This window comes from Bombina bombina, chromosome 5, assembly GCF_027579735.1.
Source record: "Bombina bombina isolate aBomBom1 chromosome 5, aBomBom1.pri, whole genome shotgun sequence".
NCBI lineage: Eukaryota > Metazoa > Chordata > Amphibia > Anura > Bombinatoridae > Bombina > Bombina bombina.
In genome coordinates, this window is record NC_069503.1 from 9,514,383 (window position 1) to 9,540,812 (window position 26,430).

At 42.0% G+C, this 26,430-nt stretch overlaps 1 protein-coding gene across 1 annotated transcript in view; it reads right to left on the reverse strand.

Moving 5' to 3' along the window:
• KCNH2 (potassium voltage-gated channel subfamily H member 2) overlaps window positions 1-26,430 on the reverse strand; it is a 1,055,144-nt gene that overhangs the window by 58,491 nt on the left and 970,223 nt on the right. The window contains exon 12 of the mRNA XM_053713258.1: window positions 13,865-13,964. Coding sequence (XP_053569233.1) covers window positions 13,865-13,964 — 100 coding nt within the window. The remainder of the gene's footprint in view (window positions 1-13,864; window positions 13,965-26,430) is intronic.

Here is a 26,430-nt window from a genome sequence, read left to right on the forward strand (position 1 = left end):
GTATTCTACATTGTAGCACCTCTGCTTTCTAACGAGTGTCTATGATTGTAACCCAATGACTGTACAACAGAACAGTCTATGGCGCACAGCAGCGCATTATACGTGCAGCATTACAACCGCTTAGTGTTTGCCGTATGGGGGCTGCGGTGCGGATTTTCTCTGTCATTTGTTTGATTTAGTTAAGCTATCTGAATTACACATTTGATAAAACAGGATTTGTTTTTTGCTCTTGGGATGGGTAAACTTGAAAAGTGTTTTCTTGTGAGTTTCAGACGTATTTTGTTTTGATATTACCACAGAGAAGCAATATAATCGCATCCAAGAGAAAACATGATATTTTATTCAGTATTATAATCACTGGCGCCCATGTTTGATGCCGTTTTTTTCACTTAATATCAATGAATGGCTCCTGCAATTGTTTTATATCGTTTTGTGTAAATTTATAGTGAAAATATTTAAACATACAAACAATTTACATGATCGTATTTCAGTTGTCTACAAGTTTCAAAGGATTTGAGCTGTTTTTATTTTTGTATTAAATAATGACGCAATCCTCTTTATTGACCTATGAAAATAACAGCGCAAATATTAAAAAATAAAAACGCTTTGCAATATGTTAGGAAACGCATCTCAGATCTGGGAAAGCTGCGTTTTTTAAAAGGTCACTATTGCTAAATGATAAAAGTCCCACCCCCCAAAAAAAGGAAATGAAACAACAAGCTGTTTGTGGTTTCTGGTGGACTTGAATACTGGTATTAAATTGCCTTAATGGAACTATTTTAGGCTGTAATAGAACACGTATAATTATGTGTAGTAAAAACTGTGTAAAAAAGAGCTCCTAAATTCACAAAACTTTAATGTCGATTCTTTTAAAATATGGATAGCAATCCAAAACAGATGGGAGAGAGTAGCACAGCACACAGGCTTACGCGTTTCGGCAAACAGCCTAGTAAAAACTGCAACATCTTCAGGTCTGATGCTCTTAAATTCTACTTGCTTATATATATCCCTTATTTACCGCAGCAGAGGAGATTAGATACGTGAAAGCAACACATGTTTTTAATATTTAAACAACTAATAAATATATATAATATATATATATATCATATATATATCAGCATATTATTCTCAGACTAGTATTTACTTTAAATACATAATTATATAAATCATTTGTTTAGGGCTAGATTTAAAGCAGGGAGCAAAAATATTAGCGCTATTGAGCAATAACATCGCTCAAGTTAAATTAATAGCGCTCCTAGGTTTGCGCTGTATTACAAGTTGAAAGTAAAAAGCTATTGCTCAATAGATAACACAAAGGTGCGCTAGAGTAACTGTGCTAAAGCCGAAGGTACGTTAAGGATACTTCATATACCTTCACTTAGATTTTTAATTTTACATATATATCTTTATAGATATTTGTAAAATATATACCTATATAAAATGTATATACAGTGGATATAAAAAGTCTACACACCCCTGTTAAAATGGCAGGTTTCTGTGATGTAAAAAAATGAGATTGCTATAGAGTATAAGTTGAATAAGTTATTGGTTTAAGGATTGTAGCTACCAGGTAGAGCATCAGCCCTTAGGGGAGTGCAGGGTAGCAAGGTCTCCAGTAACGGAGTTAAGGGCCTGTGCATCTCAGGGTAAGTGAAAATCCCTAGTTCAGTGTGCTAGCAACATTGTTGCAAAGTAAGGGGAGGTCTTAGACTTACCAGTTAAAAGGGTAGTTATAGAAGGATTCTGCCTCTTCTTCCTGGGATTTTCAAGGAGAAAGTTTGCTTTTATCATCCTTTCCAGTGATGACTCGATCCAAGAGGAGTGCTGCTTTACCTCAACGCTTCAGGAAGTAGGCTGGGACGTCCACTTGCAGGGCTGCACCTAGGCGACAGGAGGAAGAGATGGTGGATTTTGTGCCACCTACGCCTGTATCTTCCACCCTCCCCCTTAGGATTAGTCCAACCCCCGGTCCCCCTCCTCCGGTTGATGTCTCCACGGGGCCTGGTACTGCCATGGTTACAGGCCCCGGGGAGCAAGGGGGGGAGGGAGTGGCTCCTAACATAGAGAGGGCATTAGAAGCGGGTGTTGGGGCCCAGGAGGCCGCAGCTGCGGTTGTAGGCCTGTTTCGGGCCCTCACTGCGGCTGTGCTGCAGGCGGCCCGGCGCGCCTCCAGGGGTCAGCGGGCCTTCCTATCCAGCCCTTGGGCCGGGTGCATCAGCTTCCGGGGACCCAGTGGTAGCTCAGTTAGGGCAGGCCCAATCTACGACCGCAGGCTCCAGTTGCGGCCTAGCGCCGGCCGCTCCCACTTCCGGTCCCAAGCCTCCGACGTCTGTAGCGCGTGACGTCACTTCTAGAAGTAACGCACAAGGGTCGGAGGCATCTGGTTCAGCAGTGGGACCGACGACAGTGAGGAAGAGGCCCAGCGGGGTCCTGGCCACAGGTGAGTGAGGAGTACCCGGGCATGGCAGCTCCGCTGTGCAACACTCTGCACAGGCTGTGAGGGGAGCGAGAGCGGCGCTGCTACGGAAGGGGCATGGCTGCATTACAGGGCACCAAAAAGGGTCAAAGCCCACTAGGACGAGTGGGGTCTGTATGCTTGGGGCCTGCAGAGGGCATCAGAGATCTGGTCAAAGCAGAATAGTTGGGAGTACCAGGGGGCCAGAAAGTATGCATGTTCCACAGTATAGGTTGAATGAAAGGGCAAGGCTAAGCATGGCCGCAGCAGCAGGAGATGGATCTGGGGGTTTGAGAAGCCAAGTTGTGCCAGTGAATGAGTTCAATTTTGATGGGAATGCTGTGGGAATGAGTGGGGTTGTTAATTGCGGTGGGTCAAGAATGTCTACCCCTTCCCGCGGACGCGGTAGGGGTTCCAATGTGGCCGGCCTGGATACTCCCCTCTCTTTTATTTCCCCTTCACAGGAATCCATGAACCCCTCAGGAGAGGCTGAGATGACCAGAGAAGCAGGACCATCAGCAACAGTCCGAGCAGGAGACGGAACGTCCAATGTGGCACCAGCGAATGAGACCCTTCCACCTCTGCAGCTGGTGAGACATCTTTGTTGCTTATGTCACACACATTTAGTGCAGATTCTAGTACTGACTCAGACTCTGATGGGGGTAAGTATCTAGGACTCAACAGCAAAGGGCAGAGGCGCATGTTTAGGATGCTAAAGTTGCTAGTCGCAGACCGTATTCGCCATTAGCAACCGTGCAGGGCATGATTCCGGTCAGTAGGAACAGGCCTCCCGGGACAGCGGGTAGATTGCAGACGCAAGATAGTGCTGTTAGCGCCAGGAGAGTGGCTTTGCAAGGGGACTCTTACCCTTGTAAGATCCAATGCCTTCAAGCGCATTTGAAGGCAAAGACTGTGCAGAAGATTAGGGACCACAAATATGTTAACATGTTTGAGCTGTCCCTAGAAGCTCAGAGGGATAAGGAAGCAGCGAGGACAGTACAGGGCCTAAGAAGTTCCAGCGTCCGGACACTTTTGAGGAGTGGAGGCGTTGCTTTTGAGTTTTCTCCTATATAGAGCAGAGGCCAGAGGCTGTCATTAAATGTGCAGAGATTATTGAGTATATTGAGTATATATATATATAATAGGTTCGGTGAGGGGATGTGGAGAGCCTATGATAGCGAGTTCAGACGAAAGATGGTAGGCAACCCCGTCCTCAATTTCGGAGTCAAGGATTTGAACTTGTGGTCCCAACTTGTCCCTGAAAAGGGCGGCGGACTGTCAGTACGTGCAGGCCTCTCTAAGCCACAGAGCATGGTCAAGTGCCAGGGCAGGGAGTGCTGGCGTTTTAACGAAAAGCAGTGTGATAAAGGAGCCTCATGCTTCTTTCGTCACGCCTGCATATACTGCGGGGGACAACACCCAGGCTCTGACTGCCCAAAGAGAAAAGAGAGTGGTGGCAATCGAGGATCTTACAAAGGGGGTGCTGGCCAGAAGGGCTCCAACACCACTGAGGTTGGGCGCACTTAGGCCCTGATTGGCGGCCTCCCTATCGGGGTAGGCCGCCAATCAGGGCCTAAGTGCGCCCAACCTCAGTGGTGTTGGAGCCCTTCTGGCCGATTTGCTCCTTGAGGGAATTGGGGCGGGGTTTTGAATTCCTACGCAGGGTACAGTGGTAGGTTCCCCCTCGCACAGGAATTTGAAGTCGGCTTATGAGATGCCGTGGGAGGTGGGAGCTAAGCTTGCCAAAGAGATCTCCTTGGGAAGGTTCGCAGGTCCATTCGACGGGCCTCCTATTCCTTCCTTGGTGATTTCACCACTGGGAGTGGTCCCCAAGAAGGACCCAGGAAAATTTCGATTGATCCAACATTTGTCCTATCCAAAGGGCAGATCAGTAAATGATGCGATTGACCCATTGGCTAGTTCGGTTACTTATCAGTCATTTGATCAGGCCTTAGAATTGGTCCGGAGTGCAGGACCAGGTGCGCTGCTGGCAAAGCTGGACATCGAGTCAGCCTTCCGGTTGCTCCCCATACACCCTGAGTCGTTCAGATTGATGGGGTGCAAATTTGAAGGCCGTTATGTTGATAAATGCCTCCCCACGGGGTGCTCGGTGTCCTGAGCATATTTTGAGGCGTTTAGTACTTTCTTGCATTGGGCGATCGTGACGGCAGCAGGTGGGGGTATGGTGGCCCACTACCTCGATGACTTCTTGCTGGTGGGTGCCGTGGATACTCACGAATGTACTAGACTCATGGCAGTGATGAGGGGTTTGATGGCCGAGTTTGGGGTGCCTCTCGCAGAGGACAAGACCCAGGGGGCTTGCACCAGACTAACATTCCTGGGCATAGAAATAGACACTGATGCAAGGCTGTGTCGTCTTCCCGCCGATAAGGTGGGATCCATGCTCACCGCAGTCCGGAAGGCAGCGGCGGCCCCAAGCATGACAATAAGGGAGTGCAGTCGGTATTGGGTCTCCTCAATTTTGCGTGTAAGGTGATACCATGGGTCACGTGTTTGATAGGAGGATGGAAGCTAAGCTGACAGCTCCTCAGCGGTCGCGAATGGTCATAGTGTCGAAAGACATGCGGGCGGACCTAAGCATGGGAGCAATTTCTCATGGAATTCAATGGGACGTTGCTATGGCGCTCCCCACAGGCATCCAGTCAGGCTTCCCACCTATTTACTGATGCTGCCGGGTCATTTGGCTACAAAGCATATCTGGACGGGCAATGGAGCGCAGAGCCATGGCGGTTGTCGTGGGTTCAGGCGGGCCTGACTAGGAATCTAACGCTGCTAGAGCTCTTTCCCATAGTTCACAATTAATAGATTGTCTGCTTCCTCGCCAGTGGTTGTTCGGTACATCCGCCAATTGGTACTCAGATGCTTGCAGTATAACATCCAATTTATGGCGCGGCACGTTCTGGGGGTGAATAACACCTTGGCGGACGCGTTATCTACGTTTCAGTTTATCTACGTTTCAGTGGGAGCAGTTCTGTAGGTTGGCACCCAAGGCAGCGGCGTGTGGCTTACCCTGTCCCCCCTTCTATTTGGCAGTTGGCGGGTCATGGACTTCCATACAGCACCTAGTGTGGGCGTCGCTGGCCCCGAATACCTGGAAGGCCTACTCACAGCATTGGGGTGAGTGGGTTGGGTTTTGTTTAGCGCACAGCTTGGGAGTGGAGAACGGTCCCCGGGCATTGTTTCTTGAATGGCTCGCTAGCTTGAATAGGCAGGGGGTCTCAAAGGGGGCGGTGTCTACTAAGCTTGCAGCAATATCTTTCTTCAGCAACCTACTGGAATACCCTAATGTCACGAAAGGGTTCATGGTAAGGCAGGTTCTGGAGCAGGTTAGAAAGGAAGTTAGGGGACGCTTGGGAACCAGTGACAATGCACAGGTTGCCCAAGCTGCTTAGGGCATTGGAAGCCGTGTGCCCAGATTCCTACGAGAAGGCCTTGTTTCAATGCGCCTTTTCGTTGGAATTTTTTGCTGGGGGAGTTGGTTTCTGCCTCCAAGCAGGCGTCAAGTGGGCGGGGGACAACATGCTCCTGTTTATCCCACGGTCTAAGACAGACCAAGAGGGGAAAGCTGCCTGGGTGACCCTAACCCCTTCTCTTTCGGAAGCCTGTCCAGTGTGTTTGACCAGGACATATGTAACGCGGCGCCCGCATGGCCAATTGCAGTTCCTAGTGCATGCTGACGGGGCTAACCTGTCCATATACCAGTTTGCAGCGGTTCTCAAAAGGGCGGTAGCCTTAGCGGGTATGGGAGACTGCAGAATTACTCCTCACTCGTTCCGTATAGGTGCCGCCACCAGGGCCGTGGCGTTAGGTTGGGGGGCGGAACATATCCAAAAGTTAGGCAGATGGAAGTCCCAATGTTACAGACTGTATGTGCGCCCTCCAGCAGAGGTGTAGATGGGGGGAGGACGATTTGCGCATTTGTTCGAGTTGCCTTGTTCAGTTGGTATAAAGTTCATGATTATTGTAATCCATTATAGGTATTGCTAGGGGCCCTACGCGGGTTTGGATCGTAGGGCACTTGTACGTGCACTGGGCGGCATTGCGGGCTATCTCCCATCCTGACGGGCAGCAGCTGGGGTTATCAGTGGCAAGGGTCTTTGTGAGATGGTTGGGCCGTAGAGGCTTACAATGGAACGGTTTGCCTGCCCTCCTTCAAGATGCCAGACGTAGATGGGGACAGCCTCATATTATCCTACTACACATGGGGGGGAACGATTTAGGTTGTGCATCAGCGTTGGACCTCATCAATATCATGAGGCCTGACGTGCGATGGATCTGTGCCACGTTTCCAGGGGTGGGGTTGGGATGGTCCAATATAATCCCCCGGTTGCGTTGGAGGTTCTTTCCCACGCCCAAGACAGCATACAGAGTTAGGAAGAAGGCAAAAAGAGAGTTGGGTAGAGCAGTCATGGCTGTAAGTGGTTTTGTGGTCTGCCATGAAGGGATTTCAGCCAACAGGAAGCAGCTATATTGTCCAGATGGGGTGCACCTGTCCGAAGAAGGGCTGTTGATCTTCCTGGCGGACCTCAAAAGGGCCTTAGTTACCCATATTTAGTGGGTGGCAGCAAGAGTCCGTCTTTTCTATAGAGCCTGTGTCTTGTGGTGGGAGGTCGTGCCATAAATACCTGAGGGCAGTGTCTGTAGGGATGACATTCGGGCTAATGGGCGGGGGAGATGTCCCCGCGGGTCTGCTGGCTGAAGATCCCTTAGGACGTTTGCGCCTCCTAGATCATATGGAGTGATTACTATTTTACTAGGCCTCGAATGCCGCCACAAGTTAACTGTTTAGAGTTATGACTTCAGCTGAAGTCGGGTTTATTTACGTAAATGTTAAATAAACATGACCATGACATGGTCTTATATCCAGCTCTCTGTGTCCATGTCTTTATTGCTATAGAGTATAAGTTAAATAAGTTGTTGGTTTAAGGATTGTAGCTACCAGGTAGAGCATCAGCCCTTAATCATTTCAGAACTTTTTGACTTGGCAAGATTTGCCCACTCTTCTTGGCAAAAACACTCCAAATCTGTCAGATTGCGAGGACATCTCCTGTGCACAGCCCTCTTCAGATCACCCCACAGATTTTCGATTGGATTCAGTTCTGGGTTCTGGCTGGGCCATTCCAAAACTTTAATCTTCTTCTGGTGAAGCCATTCCTTTGTTGATTTGGATGTATGCTTTGGGTCGTTGTCATGCTGAAAGATGAAGTTTCTCTTCAAGTTTTCTAGCAGAAGCCTGAAGGTTTTGTGCCAATATTGACTGGTATTTGGAACTGTTCATAATTCCCTCTACCTTGAATAAGGCCCCAGTTCCAGCTGAAGAAAAACAGCCCCAAGGTATGATGCTGCCACCACCATGCTTCACTATGGGTATGGTGTTCTTTTGGTGATATGCAGTGTTGTTTTTGCGCCAAACATATCTTTTGGAATTATTGCCAAAAAGTTCAACCTTGGTTTCATCAGACCATAATACCTTTTCTCACATGCTTTTGGGAGACTTCAGATGTGTTTTTGCTAAATTTAGCTGGGCTTGGATGTTTTTCTTCATAAGAAAAGGCTTCCGTCTTGCCGTCTACCCCAAAGCCCAAACATATGAAGAATACGGGAGATTGTTGTCACATGCCAGTACTTGCCAGATATTCCTGCAGCTCCTTTAATGTTGCTGTAGGCCTCTTGGTAGCCTCCCAGACCAGTTTTCTCTCGTCTTTTCATCAATTTTGGAGGGACATCTAGTTCTTGGTAATGACATTGTTGTGCCATATGTTCTCCATTTGATGATGACTGTCTTCACTGTGTTCCATGGTGTGATGAGACCAATATCGCCACTGTGCATTAGAGGAGCCTGGTTGCCCGCCTGCTGCCTTTAGACTATGGCCCCATGTTGAAACGCATACTTTTCCCCTGCAAAGATACGAAAGCCGGGTCATTCAGTACTTGCCCTGTTTGAACAGTGATACCCCAGATAGCTATGCCATGTAGCCCATTTGTATAACGAAAGACTATGTGAAAGACTTTGGCTCCATGGCAATTGAACTGTATTTCTCTGCCTGTGATCAACCATTGTGTAAGGTAATTGTATCAACCATTGTGTAAGGTAATTGTATCAACCATTGTGTAAGGTAATTGCATCAACCATTGTGTAAGGTAATTGCATCAACCATTGTGTAAGGTAATTGCATCAACCATTGTGTAAGGTAATTGTATCCCAGGCAGAGGGGAGGATTTTGTAACCCATTGTGTAAGGTAATTATATCACAGGCAGAGGGGAGGATTTTGTGTGGGAGTGTCTGAGAGTATTGTATATGTTTATTGGTTGTTTTACAAAACCCTGTGGGTGGTAGTAATGTGTAAAAATGTGTATATAAGAACAATAAACCCACAGCTCTTGCTGATTCCTGTTTTACCCTCAAGACGGAGCTTGGTCTCGTGTTTGGGGTAAATTGCTACTTTGAATTATTCTTTTGCCTGTTCCAGGAGAGAAGGATTTTGTGTATTTTCCCCATTCGGTTTATTAACTGGGTTTGTGTGTTGCTATTCCCGTATTAAGGGCATCTCCCATCTGGTATTAACCCTAAATATCAGGGTTATACCATAACAATACCATAACAATTTGGTATATCTAATGCCTTGGATATTATTTTGTACCCTTCTACTGACTGATACCTTTTAACAATGAGATCCCTCTGATGCTTTGGAAGCTCTCTGCGGACCATGGCTTTTATGTAGGACGCAACTAAGAAAATGTCAGGAAAGACCTACTAGAACAGCTGAACTTTATTCGGGGTTAATCAGAGGCACTTTAAATTATGGCAGGTGTGTGATGGCTCTTATTTAACATGGTTTTTAACGTGATTGCTTAATTCTGAACACAGCTACATCCCCAGTTATAAGAGGGTGTGCACACTTATGCAACCACATTATTTTTTTTTGTTTGTTTACTTCCCTCCACCTTAAAGATTTCAGTTTGATTTTCAATTGAGTTGTACAGTTTATAGGTCACATTAAAGGTGGAAAAAGTTCTGAAATTATTTATCTTTGACTAATTTTTTTACATCACAGAAACCTGCCATTTTAACAGGGGTGTGTAGACTTTTTATATCCACTGTGTATATATATATATATATATATATATATATATATATATATATATGAGCATGATACTTTGTACATATGTTTTATATGTGTTTTATATCGGGTAGATTATGAGTCTTGCGTTATGAGCTGTGCGTTGCTAACGTGCAGTTTTTTCTCACCGCTCACTTACCTAAAGCGCTGGCATTACGGGTTTTTACAAACCCAGCGTTAACAGGCAAGAAGTGAGCGTAGAGCAAAATTGTGCTCCAAGATGGCATCCCTTAGATTCCGATTGGCTGATAGAATTCTATCAGCCAATCGGAATTAAGGTAGAAAAAATCCTATTGGCTGATGCAATCAGCCAATAGGATTGAACTGGCATTCTATTGGCTGTTCCAATCAGCCAATAGAATGCGAGCTCAATCCTATTGGCTGATTGGATCAGCCAATAGGATTGAAGTTCAATCCTATTGGCTAGCCAATAGGATTTTTTCTACCTTAATTCCGATTGGCTGACAGAATTCTATCAGCCAATCGGAATTAAGGTAGAAAAAATCCTATTGGCTGATGCAATCAGCCAATAGGATTGAACTGGCATTCTATTGGCTGTTCCAATCAGCCAATAGAATGCGAGCTCAATCCTATTGGCTGATTGGATCAGCCAATAGGATTGAAGTTCAATCCTATTGGCTAGCCAATAGGATTTTTTCTACCTTAATTCCGATTAGCTGACAGAATTCTATCAGCCAATCGGAATCTAAGGGACGCCATCTTGGATGACGTCACTTAAAGAGATATTCATTCTGTAAGAAGACGTCGTTGGAAGAGGATGCTCCGCGCCGGATGTCTTGAAGATGGAGCCGTTCCGTGCCGAATGGATGAAGATAGAAGATGCCGTCTGGATGAAGACATCTGCCCGTCTGGAGTACCACTTCTGCCAGCTTCGTTGAGGACATCTTGCTGTTTGGATGAAGACTTCTCCCGGTAAGTGAATCTTCGGGGGTTAGTATTAGGATATTTTAAGGGTGTATTGGGTGGGTATATTTTTTAGGTTAGGGCTTTGGGCAGTAATAGAGCTAAATGACCTTTTAAGGGCAATGCACATCCAAATGCCCTTTTCAGGGCAATGGGGAGCTTAGTTTTTTTTAGTTAGGCTTTTATTTGGGTGGTTGGTTGTGTGGGTGGTGGGTTTTACTGTTGGGGGGTGTTTGTATTTTTTATTTACAGGTAAAAGAGCTGATATCTTTGGGGCAATGCCCCACAAAAAGCCCTTTTAAGGGCTATTGGTAGTTTAGTTTAGGCTAGAGTTTTTTTTTTATTTTGGGTGGGCTTTTTTTATTTTGATAGGGCTCTTAGATTAGGTGTAATTAGTTTAAATATCTTCTAATTTGGTTTTTATTTTCTATAATTTAGTGGGGGGGTTTGTTGGTAATTAAGCTAATTTTATTTAATTTATTTAATTGTATTTAATGTAGGGAATTTATTTAATTGTAGTGTAGTGTTAGGTGTTTTTGTAACTTAGGTTAGGTTTTATTTTACAGGTCAATTTGTATTTATTTTAGCTAGGTAGTTATTAAATAGTTAATAACTATTTAGTAACTACAGGGAGTGCAGAATTATTAGGCAAGTTGTATTTTTGAGGATTAATTTTATTATTGAACAACAACCATGTTCTCAATGAACCCAAAAAACTCATTAATATCAAAGCTGAATAGTTTTGGAAGTAGTTTTTAGTTTGTTTTTAGTTATAGCTATTTTAGGGGGATATCTGTGTGTGCAGGTGACTATTACTGTGCATAATTATTAGGCAACTTAACAAAAACAAATATATACCCATTTCAATTATTTATTTTTACCAGTGAAACCAATATAACATCTCAACATTCACAAATATACAATTCTGACATTCAAAAACAAAACAAAAACAAATCAGTGACCAATATAGCCACCTTTCTTTGCAAGGACACTCAAAAGCCTGCCATCCATGGATTCTGTCAGTGTTTTGATCTGTTCACCATCAACATTGCGTGCAGCAGCAACCACAGCCTCCCAGACACTGTACAAAGAGGTGTACTGTTTTCCCTCCTTGTAAATCTCACATTTGATGATGGACCACAGGTTCTCAATGGGGTTCAGATCAGGTGAACAAGGAGGCCATGTCATTAGATTTTCTTCTTTTATACCCTTTCTTGCCAGCCACGCTGTGGAGTACTTGGACGCGTGTGATGGAGCATTGTCCTGCATGAAAATCTTGTTTTTCTTGAAGGATGCAGACTTCTTCCTGTACCACTGCTTGAAGAAGGTGTCTTCCAGAAACTGGCAGTAGGACTGGGAGTTGAGCTTGACTCCATCCTCAACCCGAAAAGGCCCCACAAGCTCATCTTTGATGATACCAGCCCAAACCAGTACTCCACCTCCACCTTGCTGGCGTCTGAGTCGGACTGGAGCTCTCTGCCCTTTACCAATCCAGCCACGGGCCCATCCATCTGGCCCATCAAGACTCACTCTCATTTCATCAGTCCATAAAACCTTAGAAAAATCAGTCTTGAGATATTTCTTGGCCCAGTCTTGACGTTTCAGCTTGTGTGTCTTGTTCAGTGGTGGTCGTCTTTCAGCCTTTCTTACCTTGCCCATGTCTCTGAGTATTGCACACCTTGTGCTTTTGGGCACTCCGGTGATGTTGCAGCTCTGGAATATGGCCAAACTGGTGGCAAGTGGCATCTTGGCAGCTGCACGCTTGACTTTTCTCAGTTCATGGGCAGTTATTTTGCGCCTTGGTTTTTCCACACGCTTCTTGCAACCCTGTTGACTATTTTGAATGAAACGCTTGATTGTTCGATGATCACGCTTCAGAAGCTTTGCAATTTTAAGAGTGCTGCATCCCTCTGCAAGATATCTCACTATTTTTGACTTTTCTGAGCCTGTCAAGTCCTTCTTTTGACCCATTTTGCCAAAGGAAAGGAAGTTGCCTAATAATTATGCACACCTGATATAGGGTGTTGATGTCATTAGACCACACCCCTTCTCATTACAGAGATGCACATCACCTAATATGCTTAATTGGTAGTAGGCTTTCGAGCCTATACAGCTTGGAGTAAGACAACATGCATAAAGAGGATGATGTGGTCAAAATACTCATTTGCCTAATAATTCTGCACTCCCTGTATTCTACCTAGTTAAATAAATACAAACTTAGCTGTGAAATAAAAAATAAACCCTAAACTAGATAAAATGTAACTATTAGTTATATTGTAGCTAGCTTAGGGTTTATTTTATAGGTAAGTATTTAGTTTTAAATAGGAATAATTTAGGTAATGATAGTAATTTGTATTTAGATTTATTTAAATTATATTTAAGTTAGGGGGTGTTAGGGATCGGCTTCGGTTTAGGGGTTAATAAATTTAGAATAGTGGCGGCAACGTTGGCGACGGCAGATTAGGGGTTAATAAATGTAGGTAGGTGGCAGGCGATGTTGGGGGCAGCAGATTAGGGGTTAATAAATATGATGTAGGTAGCGGCGATGTCCGGAGCGGAAGATTAGGCGTTAATAAGTATAGTGTAGGTGGCGGCGATGTTGGGGACAGCTGATTAGGGGTTAATAATATTTAACTAGTGTTTGCAAGGCGGGAGTGCGGCAGCTTAGGGGTTAATATGTTTATTATAGTGGTGGCGATGTCCGGAGCGGCAGATTAGGGGTTAAAAAATGTATTATAGTGTTTGCAATGCGGGAGGGCCTCGGTTTAGGGGTTAATAGGTAGTTTATGGGTGTTAGCGTACTTTTTAACACTTTAGTTATGAGTTTTATGCTACAGCGTTGTAGTGTAAAACTCATAACTACTGACTTTAAAATGCGTTAGGAATCTTGTCGGTAGAGGCTGTACCGCTCACTTTTTGGCCTCCCAGGACAAACTCATAATACCAGCACTATGGAAGTCCCATAGAAAAAAGGGTTTACGAAATTTACGTAAGTTGGTTTGCGGTAGGGCCAAAAAAGTGTGCGGTGCCCCTAAACTTGCAAGACTCGTAATAGCAGCGGTAGTGAAAAAGCAGCGTTAGGACCTGTTAACGCTGCTTTTCCACCTTACCGCAAAACTCGTAATCTAGGCGTATGTGTTTTATGCAACTTATATTCTAGTTATAACACTTTACGCTAGGTCTCAGGTCTCGTACTTTTTTACAGATACTAAGGAGGTTTGGTTTTCACAGACAAATAAAGAAGCTTTGGGATTGTTACTTGAAGGAAATAAAGACAATCTGTCCTGTCACATGAAATTGATGACAACTCCAGAAGAGCCTATGCCGGGTTTGACTACCTACCTTTGTCTGTCCGTCTGCGGAAGGAAAGTTTGCGCCGTCTCAGACGGTTAAATTCACTGTCTGAATCGTCACTACTTGGGGATCCAGGGATCATGTTTGTCTGTAAGGAAAAAAATATTGAGAGAGACGATCTTTAACTTTAGACATTTACTGGTCTCAATGGGATGGGTGATCCTAAGTGATCTGTAAGGGTAGTTAGGCATACAGGGTTAGTCAGTTCATAACACACAGATCCCTTTTATATTGGTAGCAGTAAAGCTAAATGATAACAAAATATAGTGACCTTGCATCATACAATATATAAAACTAAACAAAGAACATCTATATAATGTGTGTGCACTAAATGAAAGATATAATGTCCAAAGTATTCTCATGTCTGGGGCAGATGCAACCTCCAAACAAGAGAAAACAGTGAAGATCAGTAAATAAGTGAGACAAGTGTCAGGAAAAAACGCAATCAAGAATATTAGGGGTAGAACTTAACTCTCAGTGAAGAAGCCACTGCAAAATGCACATCAACGCAAAAGTCCTGGTATAATGCAAGGATCTACAGTATATGCTTACAAGTCATGGTATAATGCAAGGATCTACAGTATATGCTTACAAGTCATGGTATAATGCAAGGATCTACAGTGTATGCTTACAAGTCATGGTATAATGCAAGGATCTACAGTATATGCTTACAAGTCATGGTATAATGCAAGGATCTACAGTATATGCTTACAAGTCATGGTATAATGCAAGGATCTACAGTATATGCTTACAAGTCATGGTATAATGCAAGGATCTACAGTATATGCTTACAAGTCATGGTATAATGCAAAGATCTACTGTATATGCTTACAAGTCATGGTATAATGCAAGGATCTACAGTATATGCTTACAAGTCATGGTATAATGCAAGGATCTACAGTACATGCTTACAAGTCATGGTATAATGCAAGGATCTACAGTATATGCTTACAAGTCATGGTATAATGCAAGGATCTACAGTACATGCTTACAAGTCATGGTATAATGCAAGGATCTACAGTACATGCTTACAAGTCATGGTATAATGCAAGGATCTACAGTATATGCTTACAAGTCATGGTATAATGCAAGGATCTACAGTGTATGCTTACAAGTCATGATATAATGCAAGGATCTACAGTATATGCTTACAAGTCATGGTATAATGCAAGGATCTACAGTACATGCTTACAAGTCATGGTATAATGCAAGGATCTACAGTATATGCTTACAAGTCATGGTATAATGCAAGGATCTACAGTATATGCTTACAAGTCATGGTATAATGCAAGGATCTACAGTATATGCTTACAAGTCATGGTATAATGCAAGGATCTACTGTACATGCTTACAAGTCATGGTATAATGCAAGGATCTACAGTATATGCTTACAAGTCATGGTATAATGCAAGGATCTACAGTATATGCTTACAAGTCATGGTATAATGCAAGGATCTACTGTACATGCTTACAAGTCATGGTATAATGCAAGGATCTACAGTATATGCTTACAAGTCATGGTATAATGCAAGGATCTACAGTACATGCTTACAAGTCATGGTATAATGCAAGGATCTACAGTATATGCTTACAAGTCATGGTATAATGCAAGGATCTACAGTATATGCTTACAAGTCCTGGTATAATGCAAGGATCTACAGTATATGCTTACAAGTCATGGTATAATGCAAGGATCTACAGTATATGCTTACAAGTCATGGTATAATGCAAGGATCTACAGTATATGCTTACAAGTCATGGTATAATGCAAGGATCTACAGTATATGCTTACAAGTCATGGTATAATGCAAGGATCTACTGTACATTCTTACAAGTCAAATCTACTGCACATGCTTACAGGTCATGGTATAATGCATAGATCTACTGTACATGCTTACAAGTCATGGTATAATGAATAGATCTACTGTACATGCTTACAAGTCATGGTATAATGCATGGATCTACTGTACATGCTTACAAGTCATGGTATAATGCATGGATCGACTGTACATGCTTACAAGTCATGGTATAATGCAAGGATCTACTGTACATGCTTACAAGTCATAGCATAATGCATGGATCTACTGTACATGCTTACATGTCATGGTATAATGCAAGGATCTACTGTACATGCTTACAAGTCATGATATAATGCATGGATCGACTGTACATGCTTACAAGTCATGGTATAATGCAAGGATCTACTGTACATGCTTACAAGTCATGGCATAATGCATGGATCGACTGTACATGCTTACAAGTCATGGTATAATGCATGGATCCACTGTACATGCTTACAAGTCATGCTATAATGCAAGGATCTACTGTACATGCTTACAAGTCATGATATAATGCAAGGATCTACTGTACATGCTTACAAGTCATGGTATAATGCAAGGATCTACTGTACATGCTTACAAGTCATGGTATAATGCAAGGATCTACTGTACATGCTTACAAGTCATGATATAATGCAAGGATCTACTGTACATGCTTACAAGTCATGGTATAATGCAAGGATCTACTGTACATGCTTACAAGTCATGGCATAATGCATGGATCGACTGTACATGCTTACAAGTCATGGCATAATGCATGGATCGGCTGTACATGCTTACAAGTCATGGCATAATGCATAGATCGACTGTACATGCTTACAAGTCATGGCATAATGCATGGATCGACTGTACATGCTTAAAAGTCATGGCATAATGCATGGATCTACTGTACATGCTTACAAGTTATGATATAATGCAATGATCTACAGTAAATGCTTACAAGTCATGGCATAATGCAATGATCTACAGTACATGCTTACAAGTCATGGCATAATGCATGGATCTACTGTACATGCTTACAAGTCATGATATAATGCAAGGATCTACTGTACATGCTTACAAGTCATGGTATAATGCAAGGATCTACTGTACATGCTTACAAGTCATGATATAATGCAAGGATCTACTGTACATGCTTACAAGTCATGGTATAATGCATGGATCTACTGTATATGCTTACAAGTCATGGCATAATGCATGGATCTACTGTACATGCTTACAAGTCATGGCATAATGCATGGATCTACTGTACATGCTTACAAGTCATGATTTAATGCAAGGATTTACTCTACATGCTTACAAGTTATGATATAATGCAAGGATCTACTGTACATGCTTACAAGTCATGATATAATGCAAGGATCTACTGTACATGCTTACAAGTCATGATAAACTGCAAGGATCTACTGTACATGCTTACAAGTCATGATATAATGCATGGATCTACTGTACATGCTTACAAGTCATGGTATAATGCAAGGATCTACTGTACATGCTTACAATTCCTAATATAATGCCAGGATCTACTGTACATGCTTACAAGACATGACATAATGCAAGGATCTACAGTACATGCTTACAAGTCATGATTTAATGCAAGGATCTACAGTACATGCTTACAAGTCATGGTATAATGCAAGGATCATACATGCTTCCAAGTCATGGCATGATGCAAGGATCTACTGTACATGCTTCCAAATCCTGGTATAATGCAAGGATCGTACATGCTTCCAAGTCATGGTATAATGCAAGTGTCTACTGTACATGCTTACAAGTCATGATATAATGCAAGGATCTACTGTACATGCTTCCAAGTCATGGTATAATGCAAGGATCTACTGTACATGCTTACAAGTCATGATACAATGCAAGGATCTACTGTACATGCTTACAAGTCATGATATAATGCAAGGATCTACTGCACATGCTTAAAAGTCATGATATACTGCAAGGATCTACTGCACATGCTTACAAGTCATGATATAATGCAAGGATATACTGTACATGCTTACAACTCATGGTATAATGCTAGGATCTACTGTACATGTTTAGAAGTCATGGTATAAAGCAAGGATCTACAGTGCATGCTTACAATTGCTGGTATAATGCAATGATCTACTGCACATGCTTACAAGTCATGATGTGATGCAAGGATCTACTGTACATGCTTACAAGTCACAAATAAATGCAAGGATCTACTGTGCATGCTTACAAGTCATGGTATAATGCAATGATCTACTTACATGCTTACAAGTCATAATAAACTGCAAGGATCTTGTGCACATGCTTACAAGTCATGATTTAATGCAACAATCTACTGTATATGCTAAAAGGCATGGTATACTGCAACAATCTACTGTACATACTTACAAGTCATGATATAATGCAAGGGTCTTCTGTACATGCTTACAAGTCATGGTATAATGCAAGGATCTACTGTACATGCTTACAAGTCATGGTATATTGCAATGATCTACTTTACATGCTTACAAGTGCTGGTATAATGCCAGGATCTACTGCACATGCTTACACGTCATGATATGATGCAAGGATCTACTGTACATGCTTACAAGTCATGATTAAATGCAAGGATCTACTGTACATGCTTACAAGTCATGGTATAATGCAATGATCTACTTACATGCTTACAAGTCATGGTATAATGCAAGGATCTACTGTACATGCTTACAAGTCATGATATACTGCAAGGATCTACTGCACATGCTTACAAGTCATGATATAATGCAAGGATATACTGTACATCCTTACAAGTCATGATATAATGCAAGGATCTACTTTACATGCTTACAACTCATGGTATAATGCCAGGATCTACTGTACATGTTTAGAAGTCATGGTATAAAGCAAGGATCTACAGTACATGCTTACAAGTGCTGGTATAATGCAATGATCTACTGCACATGCTTACAAGTCATGATGTGATGCAATGATCTACTGTACATGCTTACAAGTCATGATTTAATGCAAGAATCTACTGTACATGCTTACAAGTCATGACATAATGCAAGGATCTACTGTACATGCTTACAAGTCATGGTATAATGCAAGGATCTACTGTACATGCTTACAAGTCATGGTATAATGCAAGGATCTACTGTACATGCTTACAAGTCATGGTATAATGCATGGATCTACTGTACATGCTTACAAGTCATGATATAATGCAAGGATCTACTGTACATGCTTATAAGACATGGTATAATGCAGGATCTACTGTACATGCTTACAAGTCATGATATAATGTAAGTAGATTTTTGCATTATATCATGACTTATAAGGATTTACAGTAGATCATTGCATTATATCATGACTTGTTAGGATGTACAGTACATCATTGCATTATATCATGACTTATAAGGATTTACAGTAGATCATTGCATTATATCATGACTTGTAAGCATGTACAGTAGATCATTGCATTATATCATGACTTATAAGGATTTACAGTAGATCATTGCATTATATCATGACTTGTAAGCATGTACAGTAGATCATTGCATTATATCATGACTTATAAGGATTTACAGTAGATCATTGCATTATATCATGACTTATAAGGATTTACAGTAGATCATTGCATTATATCATGACTTGTTAGGATGTACAGTACATCATTGCATTATATCATGACTTGTAAGCATGTACAGTAGATCCTTGCATTATACCATCACCTCCTCTCCATGGGTCATAATATTAGTCAATTGCGTTTTCAAGTCATAGAACATGTGGCTATACCCAGGAGAGGAGGTGATAGGGAACAAATGCTTAAAAAGAGGGAAATGCTTTGGATCAGGAAATTGGATTCCCTACAACACAAAAGAGTTAAATAAAGATTTTGACTGGTCACTGTTCCTGTAAAGTACCTATAATAATTAAGTATATTGTAGCATGATTCAAATAAACACAAGATGGCGGTGTTACTTAGCTTGTTAATCATTGAGATGCATAGGTATAAAAGACACACCTGTACAAAAAATCAATGACATGACTAAGAACCAATTGCTAGTTTGAAACGTTTTTGCTTTACTATGGATTTACAATGATCTACTGCACATGCTTACAAGTCATGATATAATGCAATAATCTACTGTACATACCTACAAGTCATGATATAATGCAAGGATAGACAGCTCATGCTTACAAGTCATGACATAATGCAAGGATATGTTGTACATGCGTATAAGACATGTTATAATGCAGGATCTACTGTACATGCTTACAAATCATGATATAATGCAATAATCTACTGTACATACCTACAAGTCATGATAACACAATGATCTATTGTACATGCTTACAAGTTATAATATAACACAATGATCTACTGTAAATGCTTACAAGTCATGATATAATGCAAGGATCTACTGTACATCCTTACAAGTCATGATATAATGCAAGGGTCTTCTGTACATGCTTACAAGTCATGATATAATGCAAGTATCTACTGTACATGCTTACAAGTCATGGTATATTGCAAGGATCTACTTTACATGCTTACAAGTGCTGGTCTAATGCCAGGATCTACTGTACATGTTTACAAGTCATGGTATAAAGCAAGGATCTACAGTACATGCTTACAAGTGCTGGTATAATGCAATGATCTACTTACATGCTTACAAGTCATGGTATAATGCAAGGATCTACTGTACATGCTTACAAGTCATGATATAATGCAAGGATCTACTGTACATGCTTACAAGTCTTGATAAACTGCAAGGATCTACTGCACATGCTTACAAGTCATTATTTAATGCAAGGATCTACTGTACATGCTTACAAGTCATGATATAATGCAAAGATCTACTGTACATGCTTACAAGTCATGATATAATGCAAGGATAGACAGCTCATGCTTACAAGTCATGACATAATGCAAGGATATACTGTACATGCTTACAAGTCATGACATAATGCAAGGATCTACTATACATGCTTACAAGTCATGATTTAATGCAAGGATCTACTGTACATACCTACAAGTCATGATAACACAATGATCTATTGTACATGCTTACAAGTCATGATATAATGCAAGAATCTACTGTGCATGCTTACAAATCATGATATAATGCAATAATCTACTGTACATACCTACAAGTCATGATATAACACAATGATCTATTTTACATGCTTACAAGTCATGATATAACACAAGGATCTACTGTTAATGCGTACCAGTCATGATATAATGCAAGGATCTACTGTACATCCTTACAAATCATGATATAATGCAAGGATCTACTGTACATGCTTACAAGTCATGGTATAATGTAAGTAGATTTTTGCATTATATCATGACTTGTAAGGATGTACAGTACATCATTGCATTATATCATGACTTGTAAGCATGTACAGTAGATCCTTGCATTATACCATCACCTCCTCTCCATGGGTCATAATATTAGTCAATTGCGTTTTCAAGTCATAGAACATGTGGCTATACCCAGGAGAGGAGGTGATAGGGAACAAATGCTTAAAAAGAGGGAAATGCTTTGGATCAGGAAATTGGATTCCCTACAACACAAAAAAGTTAAATAAAGGGGGGGCGGAGCCTGGCTACAGCTACGATGGCTGTGTAACTCCGGTGCTCCGCAAGAAGGGACTCTCCTAAAGCTATCCTGGAGTAGTTACATCTAACTAAACACTGACCAACGGTGACCTGGGGCAACCCTAACATATGTAGAGGCTGTAGATCGAAGATCACCTCCATACAGTGACCACAAGGAACAGCGTGGCCTCTCGAGAGACGAGAGGCCTCACAGTCTACCACCAGCCTGCCTGTAAGCCAACGGACCGACCGCAACACAGCCGCGGTCTTCTCTATACAAGGCACAACCTGACTGCAGCGGACAAGCGACCGAGCGCTACAAGGCACTGTGGCGACCTGTGACCAAGGGGCCCTTTACCATCGCCGCCCGGACTCAGACACAGTCTCAACACAGTCAACCGCAAAAGGTATTTACCTGCTCTAAATCTGACCTAACGGTCCTTCACAGCCCACAGGTACAACTACAAGGGCCGAAGTGGTGACAGCTGCTTCAATTGAGACTAACGCACAGGACAAATAAATAAATTGAAGGAAAAGGGAGCCAAGGCAGACGCCATTATTGCGGCCTGCTTTGTGCTATAGAAACTACGCAACCCGCCCACGGACAGTGTTAAAATATGATACGGGCATAGACAGAAACACTGTAAAAGGCAGAGTTAGGTGAGGCATCCTTCACTCACTAGATATATCACAGTTTATGCTAACATAAATCACTTCCTACCTACCCCAGAAAACAGCTAATAGCCAGTGAAGGGAGAAGAAGTAAAAGCTACACGCAGGGGCGAAAATTCAATCACCCACCTCATAACCCCTTATCCCTCTTAACAAGCAGGGACAGTAATATAATACAGCAAGACAGAATAACACAAGGAGTGTACACCATATCCAGTCTTATTGAGGTTTATCCCGCAAAACATATAAGGCGGTTCCACATTGTGCACATAGCAAGCTGCTGGTAAATAGAGGTCTGGACTATAAGCTGCCCCTTATCTGCTTCATAAGCAACTTTAGGTTATTCACACTGAAGCTATACTGTAATTAACCATACAATGATGGCGGCTAGAAGAAATACAAAAACAGACAAAAACTTAAAGCAAGGCACAACTAAATCCCACACCATGCCGTCTTTTTTTGCCACGGAGCATCCATCGCCTCCGATGACTTCTCAAAATAAACATATCTCTTCGCCAACCCCAGACGGCCACATAGCCGAATCCTCACCCTCACTCAACATCCCAGAAAATATCCCCTCCTCGCTACTATCCCAATTTGCGACAAAACAAGAAATATCCACTATATTTAGAACCTGCCTCCGCGAAGAATTAATGGAGATGAAACAAGAATTACACAATTTCGGTTCCAGAGTGGATATGATAGAAGCAGAAACAGAGGAAGTGAGGGAAGACATTCAAAGATTAGAGGAAAAGATGTCAACGCACCAAGATACAATTACCGCTTTAATGGATAAGATCGACGATCTAGAGAACAGGAGCAGGAGAAAAAACCTAAGGCTCCGCGGTATTCCTGAGTCCGTTCTACCGAAAGACTTTCATGAATATTTACAATCCCTCTTTACCTCCATAAAGGACTCCGCTTACCCAGACAACATACTATGGGTAAGAGCTCACAGAGCCCTCAGACCCAAACCTCCAGAAAATGCTCCCCCCAGGGACATCATCATTAGATTTAAGAACTTCCTTGAAAAAGAAATGTTATTAAATCAATCTCGCAAACGACAACCTGTCAGATTTAGAGGCAACGTTGTACAGTTTTTCCAAGACCTCTCCACAAGAACTCTACAGATAAGAAAAGAATTTCTTCCTCTCACAACCACACTCCGCAACAAAAAGATCCCGTACAGATGGGGCTTCCCAGTCCATTTAATGGTAATACAAAATGACCGTCGATACACCTGTCACTCACCTGATGACATCTCATCTTTCTGCAAAGAACTGGGTATAGATCAACCCTCAATAATACCCTCTGCCCTTCCTCCTACTTCAGCACTACCTAAGAGACCAAAACCTAACTCCACGAGATGGCAGACTAAGATGCCACGAACAATCTCTGATCACAAACAAACTGGAAGACGCAACGAGGAAACTACGCAGGAGTCCCCCGGTCGCCTCAACTCTGAAGATGACTGACTACAAAACCTTTTAATTTGCTATTTGACATTGAAATGTACTGGTTGTTTTTATGGACATACCCCAGAGTCACCTGTTCCCAGGAGGGTAAGAATCTAATTCAAGTAACACTGTCTAAATTATGTCTAATTATATCGTAACAATCTGACCCCCCCCCATCCTCCCTCCCCCCCCTTCCCTCCTTCCTTCCCCCCCCCTTTCCCTCCCCCCCCTTCCCTCCCTCCCCCTACCCCCCTCCTCCCGCCCTCCCCACTCTCCCCCCCCTTCCCTCCCACCCCCTACATATTTTGCCCCATTAGCTTGGACATACCTAATGGTACGTTGCCCTAGGTCACCCTAGAATCTCAAAATCTAAGAATCTACCCCAGATGTTTACAAAGACTTTCCCCCACCCTCAGACAATTTGTTGTGAGGGAGGGGATGGCCAAGTTCTACCACTATGAGTCCCATTCTCTTGTATTGTTCCCCTAAAGGACTTTTTCTCTAATTTATGTCTATTGTTAGACTTAGAGATATGTTTGTATTTTTTTTTATGTTTATGTTTTCAGAATATGTTCACAATGCTTATTTTGCTCTTTCCAGACAATGTGAAGGCTATGAAAAAATGTGTACTCACTGTGCAATTGAGACTTATTCATGTATTATCAATATAATGTATATTCCACTCTATCTATCCCACATACACTTACTCTTACAACATGACAAGTCGGAATAACAAAGACTCTCACCCCTTGATCATTCTATCACAGAATGCAAAGGGTTTAAACTCACCTTGTAAACGCTCTAAGGCAATGATAGATCTAGCAAAGAGAGGCGCAGATATTATTTATCTACAGGAGACTCATTTTAAGAGAAACTGCTATCCTAAATATTTGGGCCGCACGTACACCCAACATTATCATAACACAGGCCCTACCAAAAAATGTGGGGTCAGTATCCTGCTCAAGAAAACATTGCCTTTTACACTTCTGAACAAAATAGCAGACAACGATGGCAGATTTTTAGGTTTGGTAGGCCTCCTGTACGGTAGACCTATAACCCTTGTTAATATATATGCACCCAACACTACTCCAAAACCTTTTTTTAATAAACTATTTAGCAGACTGCTGGACACCTCAAAGGGCCCGATTTATCTGGGAGGAGATTTTAATTTTCCACTCCAACCACAGTTAGACAGCACTAACCCCTACACCAATCCCAATACGAAATTCCTTACATACTTCTGGAAACACCTCAAACTGCACAATTTATATGATACATGGCGATACTTACATCCGGAAGTCAGGGATTACACGTTTTATTCTTATCCCAATAAGTCATATAGTCGAATCGACTATATTTTCGCTAACCAGATAGGCCTATCCCATATCACCAAATGTGAAATCACACCTACCCCATGGTCAGACCATTCTGCAGTCCAGTTACACATTAATTGGCCAGAACGCAACACTAACCACAGTCATTGGATGCTGGATGACACTCTCCTAAATAATGTAGAAAATGTTACGAAAATAGATAAAACCATAGAGGAATATTTTCTTATCAACTCCCCTTCTACACCCAATCAGTTTGCAGTCTGGGAGGCACATAAGTGCTTCCTCAGAGGCGAATTTATCAAATTGAAAGCTCAGATCAACAAGATACAAAGGCAACAATATTTAAACCTTACCTCCAAACTTTCACATTTGTCCCTCCAACATAAACTATCCCCGACAGATTCCTCTATTCTAAATGAAATTGAGGTGATACGGAAAGCACTAGACGACTTTCTTCAGATAGAGTACATTACACTAAAAAGGAAAACAAATAGCTTATTCCACTTTGAAGGAAACAGAGCAGGCAAATACCTGGCCAGAACCCTTAGAAAAAAGAAACTTAAGTCATACATATATGAAATACGCACTCCAGGCAAACCTTCTCAGAAAACCACCCCAGACATTCTCAAAGAATTCCACTCCTTCTATTCAAATCTATATAATATACACTCTGAAATTCCCTTAGACCAATTCTCACAGGATATCTCTAAATTTCTCCAAGGGTGCCCGCTTCCATCCATTGATAAAACACAATTGAAGGATCTTAATTCACCTATTACCCCACAAGAAGTCACATTTGCGATACAGGAGTTAAAAACGGGGAAAAGTCCAGGCCCCGATGGATTCTCCGCAAGATATTACCAGACGTTCCGAAACACTATCATACCACACTTAACAAAGCTATTTAATTCTATAATAGATGGAGAGTTATTTCCTCCTTCCATGCTAGAGGCACATGTGGTTGTGCTTCCAAAACCGGGTAGGCCAGCCACAACACCTTCTAACTTTCGGCCCATCTCATTGTTAAATCTAGATATTAAACTTTATGCGAAAATCTTGGCCACTCGTATGAACAAAATTATCCCTGACATTATACATACAAACCAAGCAGGTTTTACCCCTCGCAGAGAAGCCCGAGACAACACCATTAAAATACTGAATATTATTGAATATGCCACAACTAACAATATCCCCTCCATAATTTTATCACTAGACGCTGAAAAGGCGTTTGATCACCTCAGTTGGCCTTTTCTAATACAGACCTTGAAAAAGTTTGGATTTGATGACCAATTCACCCATATGATCTTTGCACTATACAATAATCCCACAGCCAAAATAAAATTAAACGACTCCCTATCCCTCCCTTTCCATATAAACAACGGTACTAGACAAGGCTGCCCGCTCTCTCCAACACTGTTTATCCTAGCAATGGAAACCCTTGCAGCATATATCAGAACCACACCCTCGATCAATGGTATCTCCATAGGACAACAAGAATATAAAGCATCCTTATACGCGGATGACATCATCCTCACACTCACGAACATTCCCACTTCCATCCCACCATTGATACTTCTATTTCAAGAATATGGGATGCTGTCCAACTTTCGTATTAACCATACAAAATCAGAATTCATTAACTTAGGGACACCTCAAGAGGACTTATGTATATTAAACTTACATA